At 39.1% G+C, this 13,635-nt stretch overlaps 1 protein-coding gene across 1 annotated transcript; it reads right to left on the reverse strand.

Moving 5' to 3' along the window:
- Positions 1-6,039: 6,039 nt before the first annotated feature.
- LOC311627632 (tripartite motif-containing protein 43-like) lies at positions 6,040-12,104 on the reverse strand (the record flags this gene model as incomplete). Its single annotated transcript, XM_084894126.1, has 5 exons — positions 6,040-6,566; positions 8,197-8,294; positions 8,800-8,822; positions 9,825-10,055; positions 11,694-12,104. The coding sequence occupies 5 exons, from the start codon at positions 12,102-12,104 to the stop codon at positions 6,040-6,042; spliced, it is 1,290 nt and encodes a 429-aa protein (XP_084750252.1).
- Positions 12,105-13,635: the final 1,531 nt, after the last annotated feature.

Raw genomic sequence — 13,635 nt, forward strand, 5'->3', positions numbered from 1 at the left:
CTAGACATGAATGTTTTTTAAAAATAGATTTTACCGTTTAGGTTCACAGAAAAATTGGAGGAAGGTACAGAGATTTTTCATATTTCCCCTCCCCCTACACAGGAAACTATAGTGACACCCAGAGTGCCTTTATAAAACTTATAACTTACATTAGGGTTCACTCTAGATGATGTATATTCTATGGATTTGAACAATTGATAATGAAACGTAATCTCCATAATAGTATCATACAGAATAGTTTCACTGTCCTAAAAACCCTTATCCTCCACCTGAGTTTATTATTTGATTATAAACCTTTTTTAATAGTGGAGAATATTTTGTCTTTTCTTTTTTTTTTTTCTTTTTAGGAAAAAAGAGCAAAGTGAATTGAAATTTCAAGCTACATTTTTGAAATCAAAATCCTGGAGACATACATGAGGATAAAGTGTCAGAGAGTGGCAAGTATTCACTGCCACAGAACCTCCTACAAACATGCTCTCTGAGCACATCTCCCAGGCACCATCAGGTCAAAGCCATTGCTTTGTTCATCCCTTGTCCACAAAAGGACAACAGAAAGCCAATGGTTTCTTCACTTGAAAGCTTTCCACAAACATTAAAAAAAAAGTTTGTAATGACAACGTGAAGTCCAGCTGATCTTTTCTCAACCTCATTCTATGTAGTCAGCACCAATGAATGGTGGGTTTGGCATCCAAAAGAGGACCTCACATGTCTTCAGAGGACACACGGGGCAATTATCGCAGCAGCAAGGCATCTGTGGACACATTCAGAGGCTGGCCGTCACCCTGCTTTTACTTTTTAGTCTTAACCTGAACGATAAACAGGATCAATTTGATAGATAAACTCCTTCAGAGTTAAGGCTAAAAAGTTAGCCTTAAAAGATGAGGGACCGCTCACTACTCCCAAAGCTGTTAAGGCCCTTCCAGATGTATGTGTATGTGTATATGTATACCTAACTACACTAACATATAGATGGAGACGATGTATGGTTATCTTGAAAAATTTTATCATTACTAACCAAACAGAACTTTGTAGGCAGTCATCTCAAAGCCAGAATGCCACACAGAGCCATGCCCAATCCATGCATTGTACCATATTAACCGACAGAAGGCTGACTGGGCTCAATCTCTTTCATCTGTGGCCCTGATTTGGCGAGGCAGGGGGTAAGAGAGATGCTGCCTCTGCTTCAAACACAAGAGGCTTCTTCATAGGAACAGTCATTGTCAGGTGAAGCTATTAAAGATGTCCATGGAAATGAAAAGCAGGCCCCCTTATACTTTCAGGAGAAAAGTGGCATCACATGTCAAACTACCTTTCTCCTTGACCAGTCAAAGCCAAATTTCCCAGACCTTGGGAGCCCCCAGGGAGCGGGGGCATTAGAGGCTTACCGGCTTGGGGTGATGAGGTCCCAGGCAACTCAGGCTGCAAAGACCTGCTTCTTGCCAGGGGTCTGTCACTGGAGTAGACCCAGGTGGCCATGTCCTTGGGGCATCTCTTGGCACCAGCTACGTTAGGTGAAAAGTTCTCCAGGTGAGATGAGTTAGAGAGCCAGAAACAAAGTGGGAAGTACTAGGTGGAACAAGTTTAGTGGCTCTGCTCACTCTGAGCACAGGGCCACATATCCTGCAAATCCATCAGGGGCCTCAGACGATTGTGAGACCTCAAGAGCTGGCTTTTCAGGGTCAGAGGGGACTGGAACTTCTCTAGCTGCTCCAGGCTGGCCAGAGTCTTCAAGAGGGGGTTCTCATGATCCAGCTGGGAGTTTTTCTCCACCAGCTCTGAGATCTGCTCCTTCAGGATCTCTGCCTGCTCTCTCACAGCATAGAGCAGGTGATTCTTGACCAGGCCTGCTCAATCTTATTGTCTAAGGCCACCGCACTGGTCCCAGGTCTGAGCTCCGAAGCTAGCTAGCAATTCCTTCTGGGCTCTGAAGCTTCAGTCCTGCTCCCAGGTGGCACCAGTGCACAGCTAGCCCCCTGCCCAGTCCTGCTCAGCCCTGCCCACTATCCTTTCTTTGCCTCTAGCTGCCTCTGCCTGAGCCTGCAGCAGCTCATTCTAACAGAATACTTATCTTATAAGCCAATTAAAAATGAATATTTTCTGATACAAATAAAAAAAACCCTGTGAGTTCTGTCAGAAACTTGACCTTAATTTGAAGTGGTTTATAAGCACTTGGTCTGTATATGTTTTAAGATAAAGATCTGCTTTTTTCTGTGCCTAGGCATTTTTAGGTGTTTTTATTTTTATTGATTTCAGAAAGGAAGGGAAAGGGAGAGAGAGAGATACATCAATGATGAGAGAATCATTGATCATCTGCCTCCTGCATGTTCCCTACCGGGACCAAGCCTGAAACCCCAGCATGTGCCCTTGACCAGTATTGGAATCAAATGTGGGACCCTTCTAGCCACTGAGCCAAACTGGCTAGGGCTGTCCATGGACTCATTAAAGTTAAAAATATTTCACAAATACATTTCAAAAAGAAATTTTGATTGACTTTGAAGATTACTTTAGTACTCAATAGCAGCACCATCTGGAGGAACTGAATTATATTTCAAATGAAAATATAAAAACATTGCGGATCATTGGATCAGTATTCTGAAGCACCAATTAATTGTATAGAAGAGTAAAGGGGGATAAATGGTGATGGAAGGAGCCTTGGCCTTGGATGGAAAGTGCAAAATACAATATACAGATGACATTATAAAATTCATACTTGTAACCTATATAATTTTATTAACCAATGTCACCTCAATAAGCACAATGACTTTATAGGTCAAAAGTTTGAAACGGGCTAATTCACTTTCCTGAAACATTGTCTTGCCTCCTCTAAGTACAAAAACAAGAAAGAATCAACACATTTTGGATGAAATGTGTCAGACTGAGGGGTGTTTACATGGTATAGGGGGTCCTTACAACTCTGGGTGAATACATTATGGAGATTAACCCTTTCCTTGACCTCATCCTCCGATCCGCCTACATTATTCTTATTCCATAATAGTCTTTACTCTGTACCTAAGCTCGCCACCATATTGCCCTATTTGTTTTTCCTCCTCAATGGATTTATTTCTATCTTAAGGTTGAGACTGAACTTTAAGAAGAGTAAAGGTCTTAGCTGGTTGGGCTCAGAGGACAGTGTCAGCCTGCAAGCTGAAGGGTCCCAGGTTTGACTCCAAAGAGCATATACCCTAGTCACATGCTCAATCACCACCAATAAGGGGCATGCAGGAGGCAACCTATCCATGATTTTTATATCTTTGATGTTTCTATCTCTTTCTCCCTGTCCCTTCCTTTATGAAATATATATATATATTTAAAGGAGAAGAGTAAAGGTCTTTTTAAAAATATATATATTTTATTGATTTTTGTACAGAGTGGAAGGGAGAGAGATAGAGAGTCAGAAACATCGATGAGAGAGAGTCATCAATCAGGTGCCTCTTGCACACCCCCTACTGGGGATATGCCCACAACCAAGGTACATGCCCTTGACCAGAATCTAACCTGGGAGCCTTCAGTCCCCAAGCTGACGCTCTATCCACTGAGCCAAACTGGTTTTGGCAGAGTAAAGGTCTTAACAGTATGTATTTTCATTCTATACATTTTGTGGCTTAGTTTCATGTCATTATTCTTTTTCCTTTACTTTCATTTTTTCTTAACGTGAAAACACTTTCACACACTTAAGAAAGGGAGGTAGAGATTATTAATGTAAACTTACTGATTTATAAGTGTCTTTAAGATAATTTTTAAAAATATATTTTATTGATTTTTTACAAAGAGGAAGGGAGAGAGATAGAGAGCTAGAAATGTCGATGAGAGAGAAACATCGACCAGCTGCCTCTTCCACAATCCCTACCCGGGATGTGCCCGTAACCAATGTACATGCCCTTGACCGGAATGGAACCTGGGACCTTTCAGTCCACAGACCGACGCTCTACTACTGAGCCAAACCGGTTTTGGCAGTGCCTTTAAGATAATTATGGAAACACTTTCTTATAAATATTGAAAATATTTTTCCCAGTATGCTGTTTTCAGATCATTTACTTGTGATTTTTCCAACTTTTAGGTTTTATAGATCTCTGTAAAAAATCAAATATATATATATATATATAAATCAAATTTATATATAAAATATGTATATAAATATATATTTTTAATATATTTTATTGATTTTTTTACAGAGAGGAAAGGAGAGAGATAGAGAGCTAGAAACATTGATGAGAGAGGAACATCCATCAGCTGCCTCCTGCATACCCTCTGCTGGGGATGTGCCCCCAACCAAGGTACATGTGCTTAACCTGAATTGAACCTGGGACTGTTCAATCCACAGGCCAATGCTCTATCCACTGAGCCAAACCGGTTTTGGCAATAAAATATATATTTTTTAAAAAGCAATATACCTCCTGCCCAGCTGGTATGGCTCAGTTCTTGAGTGTCAACCTATGAACTAGCAGGTCACACTAGCAGTGTCAACCTATGAACTAGCAGGTCACTGGGCTAGGGCTCGATCCCCAGTATAGGACATGCAGAAGGCAGCCAATCAATGATGTTTCTATCTTTCTTTCCTTCTCCCTTCCTTTCTGAAATCAATAAAAATTTATTTTTATAAAAAGAATGAAAAACTTTAAATATTTGCAGTACATATTTATTTAGGATCTATTCTATATTAGGTCCTAGAATAAACTCTTTCTTTGCATTAGATATTTTGACTCCAATCAACAGTCATTGGTAGGTTGGTTCATTTTCTGCATTATTTCTCCTTAGAAATGTGTATTTTTGAGATGCAACAAAGAGCAATGGTAGGAGCACAGACATTAGAGATTACTTATTACCTTAATTCCAATCACTACTCACTAGCAGCACCATCTGACTTAGTTTCTTTATCAGAAATATTGGATTAAGGCTCCATATGTAAAATACAGAAAGCACATTTATAGGAAAATCACATGGCATGAGTTTCATAAATGTAAGCTCTTTGTCTGCTAAATTTGAGTCTTTTTTTTTTTTTAGTCTAAAAAAATTTCCTTGATTTAGCTAATCATTGTTGATTAATTTTTAACAATATATTCAGGAAATGCAGTGAATTTGCTATTTTTTGTGGGACAAGAACAATTCAAACAACAACTGATTCATGGGGAGTGATAGGAGGGAGCTTATGTGTGCATTTTGATCTTCTGTCTTCCATTCCACCACTCATGGCCCAGGTGATGATGCTAACTGAATTAACAGTGATGTATGAGTGCCCAGATTGTAACACACACACACACACACACACACACACACACACACACACACAATCATAATAGAGATTCTATAGTGGCGGTCTCACACACACACAAATACAATTTTATCACAGAAGAGAAAAATCAATGGGGTTTAAACTCTGTTTTAAAATCAGTTTTTCAGATCAACTTTTAAATCCTGAAAATTTATAGCAAAACTCCTTTCAAGTAAGGTAATTTACTAATGTATCCTTCCAAAGATTTGCTAAGTGCCCCTGATGCCCTAACCAATGCATTCTATCCTTGAGGGGGAAAAAAAGGACAAGTTATTCAAGCTATTCTAGGTTCACTAAAATGAAGGCCTATCCTAGTCAGCAAAAACTTCCTTGTCAGCTCACTTTCCCCCCTGAGGGTAAGTAAAGTTGCAGGAGTGACCAGACCAAGGAGAAAAAGTTGCAGACTGACATGGCATGTAGATAACCAGGTATATCCAGTATGTAAAAATCCTGCATTCCTAGATTCAAACCAAGAAAGAACAGTAATTGCATAATGATAAATATTTTGGTGACTCCAGCAAGCTCATAAAAGAGGCAAAATACCACAGTACATATATTATAGATAAAAAGCCATAAAGCATGATTTTAATGACAAGAAAAGAAAATTAACACAATTTTGCATTTCACCTTATCTTTATTCTGAATACAAAGAGTTTACATTAAAGTAGAAGAAGAATAAAAGAGAATAATGTATCATTAATAGGCTTCAACTAAAAAGGGCTTCCTCCCATCAGAGATCCCAGGCACATAAGCAGGTTCATAACTTAGCCCTACCCATGAGTTGCCAGTGAAATGTAAGGTCTGAAACTGTTATTGCACAGGTCACCTACATAATCCTGAAATGGGGAACGCCTAATGAGGGAATGCTTAATGAGGGAACACCTCGCAACATCCACAAAACTTACAGTTCTATTGTCAACATCAAGGAGCACACCGACCCTGGACAGAGGTTCCTGGATGTATTGACGAGCCATCGGGGCAGTGCTCCAGAGGGTCGTATGATTATCCTCCTTCACATGTATAAGAAGAAACGTGTCCTCACATTCAGTCAATGTGTCATTCGTGTCTATCCAGGGTTCCTTACGTACCCCTACAGCCCAGTCCCAAGACTTGTCCACATACACCTCCCAATAATGCTTGCCAGACTTGAAGACACGGTTTCCCCATGCCGCAAAAGAGTTAGATGTTCCAGGATCCTGAGACACATGTAGATCATCACCCGTAAACCTCAGACTTCTCACGTCATCAAACAACCGTATATTCTCAGGGGTTATTTCACCAGTGAAGGAAACTTGCACTGTGAAGAAAAGAGAATATTCCAGTCAAAATCAATGTTAGGCCTTCGGCAGTTTTTCTCAGTGATAAGAACATCAGTCCATGGACTAAATTTTGTAGTGTTTGATTCCTGACCATGGGCATGTACTCTGGTTGCAGGTTCATCTCAGCCATTGTGGGGATGCATGTGGGAGACAATCATTCCATATGTGTCTCTACTGTCTGTTTTTCTTGGTCTCTCTCTCTCTCCCTCCTCCCTCTCTTCCATGCTCCTCTGAAAATCTATGAAAAGAATATCCTTGGGTGAGGATTAAGAAAACAACAACAAATCAATGTTGAAAATAAAATTGTCCATGAGAGAATGGGACACCTTAGTGTCTCACTGGAAAAAAAATTAACACTAAGTTTGAATGGAAAATATTGGATTCAAATGATGCCAATATATCTCCTAAAAAAAACAAAACAAAAAAAACCCCAAAAACAACAACAACAAAAAACAACAACAAATATCCAAGACCTTCTAGAAATAGGTTATCATAAAAGTGAAGAAGGTCATGTTTACTTCTGGCTGGTTACTTTTTATAAACTGAACACATGGGCAGTGCTACCAAGTCCATAATAATAAATCTTGCCTCTCCCACTCCTTCTTGAGGAGAAAAATAATTTTATTTTAAATAAATGGAGATGACTTGCTCAGAATATGGTGCTACCCCAGCTGATGATACTCCAGGTAAGTAAGCAAGTTGACATTAAAGAAGAAAGATAAAGGCCATCTTAGGTATGATTTCCTACGAAGAATAGGATGCCTTTAATAACTGGTTCCACCTAAAAGCTTAATCTTTCTTTCTCATAGATTAAACTCCCAGGTAAAGGTTTAATGTTGAGCTCTATATATAGGCTCATTGGCCACCAAATTCTTTTATTGTCATATTAATAAATTCTTGGTTTCTACAACTAGCTTTTTTTAAAAATATATATTTTATTGATTTTTTACAGAGCGGAAGGGAGAGAGATAGAGAGATAGAAACATCAATGAAAGATAAACATCGACCAGCTGCCTCCCTCACACCACCCACCGAGGACTTGCCCGCAACCAATGCACATGCCCCTGACCAGAATCGAACCTGAGACCCCTCAGTCCACAAAACGACGCTCTACCACTGAGCCAAACTGGTTTCAGTGTACAACTAGCTTTTTACACAATGGTTATTAATTCACATTATATCAATTGAAACCCACATTATATATCTAATTACTATAATTATTTAAGGAAATATTTTAGAAATCTAATTCACTGCAGTTATTTGGAATACCTTGAACTGATATCCAGTTTTCTATGGATCAATCAACAATTGACATTTTATATGATATATTTATAAGGTTCCGTGGGATCCTTTTGGTGCATGTATTTTTTTTATCATCATATAAATGATAGGTGTGAAATTTAAAATTTAAAAGTTATTGATAAGGCCTGAGTCACACCTATCATTTACCTATATTATTGTGACCCCATAACTACATAGGACTATACATGCCACTTTGAAGACTATTTTCTTGTGCAAGGTAAAGTTTAAGAAAGAGGAAAAGGTCACCCACAACATTTCCCAACTGAAGGACCCCGCCAGGTGGTCCCCCAATGGGGTAACATTCACCTCGGAAGGGGTTGAGCCTGTCCATCAGTCCAGTGATGGGACATGCAGTGAGTTCTGGCTGCAGAGGCTGAGGCATGTGCAGCTGCACCTGCTCACTCCTGTCAGGAGGAAGAGGCAATTAATCCTGCTGGTGGCATCACCATTCAAATGAACATTCATCAAAATCCTTTTGTTCACAATTACGATATAAAATTGTGACATTCTTAGGGAATCTCTCTAACTTTTCTTTTTTTCTTTGCCAGATACCAGTCCCATTTCTCAGAGGTGCTTGTCTGTCTTACCTAATTATGGGAAAATCTAGACTAAATCTAGACTTTGCAATTTCAGTTCCTATTGACTTTGAAATATTAAACCATAAATGACAAGTCTTTATGAAAAGTCCTCATTGAGCCTAGTGACACATACTCCCTCAGCCACCGAAGGGAAAATACTAACTTCTGGTCAAAAGTAACAGGAAGTCCTATCTGCAAAACATGCATAAGTAGATGCACACACAAATAATTGAGAATAATCTGAGAAATTATGTCTTCACTATTTGAGACTTAGTTGTAATCTCTTTCACATCCCTAATGAGCCCCAGTTAACATTGAAACCCAAAATCACCTTCTTAGTTTGTCTTCTAGTTCCTGTAAAGAAAGAAAAGAGAAGCTTAGAATTCTTCAGAAATAGGTTATTTTACCAACCAGACTTTGGGTTTGGGGGAGTTCAGAAAAATACTAATCGCACCACCTGCAAACTGTCTTATAAATTCAGTTTTCTTTTCTTCCCTAAAGATCATACTGACACAACATGTTGTCAGAATCTAAATTCTTTTTCAAATACTTAAAATCATTTTATTTAAACACAGTTGGTATTCTTATATAGGTTATATATATTATATTAATTTCAGTTATACAATATAGCAAGTCAATATTTTTGTATCTTATAGAGTGATCACTCCCACTAATCCTAGTAATTAATTGTCACCTTGGGAACCTATTGCAATATTTTGTACTGTCTTCCCATCCCCCTATCAGTCCCCTCTCCTCCCACCCCCCACCCCCAAATTCTGGCAACTATGCTTTTATCAGTCCCCTCTCCTCCCACCCCCCACCCCCAAATTCTGGCAACTATGCTTTTGGTCGATTTTTGTGTTCTTGATGAATTCAGAACACTAAGTATGAAAAAAGAGAACACAAGAATAGTGACTACATTACTCTTATTCTCAGCTTTCTGCATTAGGCTCTTTCCTAAGGCTTGATCTCAAACCAATGGTAATGGTATCCCAACAATAGGAGGAAAGATATAGGAGCTTTGGCCAGGGGTCTCTATATTGCCCACTTGCAGATCAAAATTAAAAGTACTTGGATAAGTTTTTCATCTTCTGTTTAGTAATGCAAGAAATAAAAGGAGATTTTTAAGAAGGAATATGTTTCATAGGGAATTTTCAAAGTCACAGTTCCATAACACTTAATTGTTTATAATTAGGTGGGGGAGAATAACAGCTTATCTATATCATTCCCAATGGGGAGACCCTCTCTATCATAGATTTAGGAGATGAAGACATCAATCTTTGATACCAAATAAATGAGGGAAAGCAAAGTCTTCTGATGATATAAAAAATTCCCAGGCACATGCTCAGTTCCTACCGTGAGCATCTCTTCATCTGGTTTCAGACACATGCCCATGAGCTCATCATACATTGCTCTTAGGTTTATGCTCTTTTCAGTCATTTCGGCTTGACATTTCTTCAGTTGCTCAGACAACTTTGACCCTTCCTCAATAAGTCTCTCTAAATTTTTTTTGTCTTCTTCTTGTGGAACCAGTTGGAGTGCCTCATAAAAAGCCCTGGTTTCATCTTGGCGTCCATTGAGATAAGCCTGCAGAGAGATAGATCTCCTAGATCACATTACAAGGGCTGACCTTACCCTCCACCACGTAAACAGCATCTCTTTCACTGATGCTGTTCTCTACCAATAAGTTTCACCACCCTAAATTCAGGTCATTCCTCTTTCCTTCATTTATGTTCTATTCTTATAAGCTATGCAAACAGCCTTAATCCTACACTTTCCTCAAAACACCTCCTTCCACTTCATGAGTGCCTGAAGGAACTGGAGAAAAGCTTCTCATTAAGAATTTCTTTTACATTCCTTTTCTCAAGACTGCAAGCCAGCTATGGACGTTTATGGTCATAACATGCAACATTCTGGCTCTGCATCACTAAATTCATCTCTGGTGACAAAACCTCCCTACTCTTCTGCATGAGAACTCAGGAGAGCTCTTTATGGAGCACATCATTGCCTTTCCCCACCCTCTTCTTTCCCCGTGGATTTGAAGCCATTAGAAAAGACCTCCCTGAAATCCTCACCACCGCCCTCAAACTGACATCCATCCTCCTGGACCTTGTCTTTGTCGCCCTTTTCTCTATGGATGGGCTACTGTCCTCCATCTAAGACCACAGGCTCCTATATTAGTTCCTAAAGAACTATAATCATTCCATTGTGCACTCTCTCCCAAAAGGTATGGATTCACACTCTCTCTCCAGTCTTAGTTCCTTCTATTCTTTACTTCCTTTCCCCATTTTTCTTTTAATTTAACATGTTATATTTTCTTCTACTTAAACAATATCATTGTCTAGCTGATGCACTCTCAATTCTCACCATGTAGGCACACACTTTAAATCACTGCTCTCAGGTCTTTTCCTGTCAGGTCTATGTCAGCCTGATTCACAGGGAAATGCAGTCTCATACTTACCATCCAAAAGACAGGTATTCTGCCATCTTTACTGAGAGTTTTTTTAATTTCTTGAATCTTTTCCCATAAAGATCTCATGTGATTTGAGAGCTCCCTCTGTAAAATAAAATAAAATAAAATAAAATAAAATAAAATAAAATAAAATAAAATAAAATAAAATAAAATAAATTTTAGCACCAGAGAAGCAAATAGATTTAGGTTTCAGATACTAAATGAAGGCATTAATCAAGGGATATTAGACAAAATTACTTTAGAAAAGGATCATGATTTTAACCTATTTGCCCTCACTAATGATAAATTTTAGGTTTTAAAACACCCAATATAACATAAAAATTTCTCTAGAGAAACTGATCAAGATTTTAGTTAGCACAACTACTTCTCAGTTGGTCAGAATTTGAAGCTAGTGATATTTTTCTGCTCCAAATTCCACTGTATTTTCTCCAACATCTTTATCAGTGTTAGCAAATATAGTCTCCATTGGAAATCCTTCCTATATTTGTACTTTTCACACCACTGAATCTTTCATGAAAGTTTTCCAGTGCCTTGAGTACAATGCTGCATCATCAAAGTAATGATGATCCTTAATTAATTACTCTCCCATTAAATGCAATGCCCATGAAGACAGGTAAACCAGTGCATTTCCTCACAGCTTCATTAATGGTTCTTAAGTATGTATCAATACATTAAAAAGGAGAAGATAGAATCCTCATCTCTTTGCTGTACTTTCCGCCAGCATTCAAAGAGCACTAAGGGGCACCACTCACCCTGTGTTCCTCAGCAGCCTCTCCCACGGAGCAGTGTCTGTGGGCCTCGTGTTCCTGAGAGCTGGAGCAGTGCAAACAGAGCAGGCTCCCGTCATCTTCACAGAAGATCTGCCTTGTCTCCTGGTGCAGCCCGCATCTATTATCCTCAGAGCTCAGGAATTGCTGCAAACTGGCTTTTCTGGCCATGGACACCAGATTTTTCAGAGTAACATTGGTTTTGAAGTTGTTCTGCTCCGATGGTTCCCTGCACACAGGACAACAGGGACGGCTTTCTTCTTTATCCCAGGATACATAGAGACAGGAACAACAGAAGCTGTGCCCACAGCCCACGGTGACTGGGTCTGTAAAGTAATTCAGGCAGATGGCACAGGTGAGTTCTTGCTGGAAGTTTTCTGGGATGTCCGAGTCCATTTTTCCGAGAGAAGAAAATCAGGAGTTTGTTCTTCTGCCCCGGGGATACAAAGATCTAAGCAAAATGTGACTCAGGTTGTGACTTAATAACTGTGTCCAGAGCAGAGTAAAGCTTGATAGGCACGTGACACAAACAGAAAGCAGACACCGGAAGGCTCCAACAACCTGTAGAAACTATTCTTGGATTTCTAACCATTACTATCCACCTCCTGCACCCTTTTCTTCTGCTTAAGAAAGAACCTCAATTTGCTGAGTTCTTATTTTCTCCAAATAGTTTCAGTTTCAGGTATTTTGAATAATTTACAATTCCAGGTTCTGGGTCCTGCATGCTCTAATATTTTATTTAATACTCAATGACAGTCATTGATTTAGCTCAAGGTATTTTACTTAAATTTTCATTATTTTGTAATTGTCAGGCATTTTGGTTGTGATTTTTCATCTCAATCAGAATCCACATCCCAACACATTTGATGGAATCCAACTAATATATTTTCTTTTGTGACATGTGCTTAAAAAAAAATGGTTTCAGAGAGAGAATGAGACAGAAAGAAGCATTGATGAGGGAGAAACATTGACTGGTTGCCTCCTGCACATATCCCAATGTGGATTGAGTCCACAACCTGGGTATATGTCCTGGCCAGGAATGAAATTAGAGATTTCCTAGTGTGTGGGATGTTGCTCTATTTAACCAACTGAACCACACTGGCCTGGAAACTCTTTTGATTTACACAAAACAATATGTGAATACCTTAAGAGTAATGAAGAGGAAACTAAACATTGCCAAAATCATCAGAATTTTACAGACTCTACTCACATGATAATTCCAATGTGCTTTATTAACCCTCTTCTCTTTATTAGCCATATCTATTAATCTAAGAAACAAAAAATTAAAGAGATAATTGTTTTATTTGAAGTCTTCAATAATGATTATCAAGCACTATGTGTGATAAGATTACGGATGTAATCATAATTGTAGTAGGTGGATAGGCATGAGAAGAGCGGGACCCATGGACCAGTTACATAGGGTCACCAGGGTGAGAACCCTGGGTGCCCAGCAATGGGGCAGAAACTACAAGCCCTTGTTCCACCGCTCCCTTAAGCATTAAGCCCTAGAGATGACATCTAGGCCTCAGCTGTGTCTCTTTATGTGTCTCTTTCCCATTGATGTTTCTCTCTCTCCATCGCTCCCCTTACTTCCACTCAATATAAAAATCTACAATAATAAATGCCTAGTATGCTAATTAAACTGGACATTCTTCCAAACATCCTGCTCTCTTTCTGGATGAAGCTGGGCTGAGAGGGAAGCCCAGGTCTCAGGTGCCTGCCAACAACCGGAGAAATGCCTGGGTCCTGGATGCTGGGGGAAGGAAGGCGTAGTATTGCAGGCAGTTCCGTGCATCAGGCCTTAAATAAATAAATAAATAAACAAACAAACAAACAAACAAATAAATAAAACAAGTGGAAAAAATATCCTTGAGGGAGGATTAGCAAAAAATATTAAAAATATAATAAAAACCCTCAAGATGGAGGA

This window comes from Pipistrellus hanaki (genome assembly GCF_964339955.1).
Source record: "Pipistrellus hanaki genome assembly, chromosome: 9".
NCBI lineage: Eukaryota > Metazoa > Chordata > Mammalia > Chiroptera > Vespertilionidae > Pipistrellus > Pipistrellus hanaki.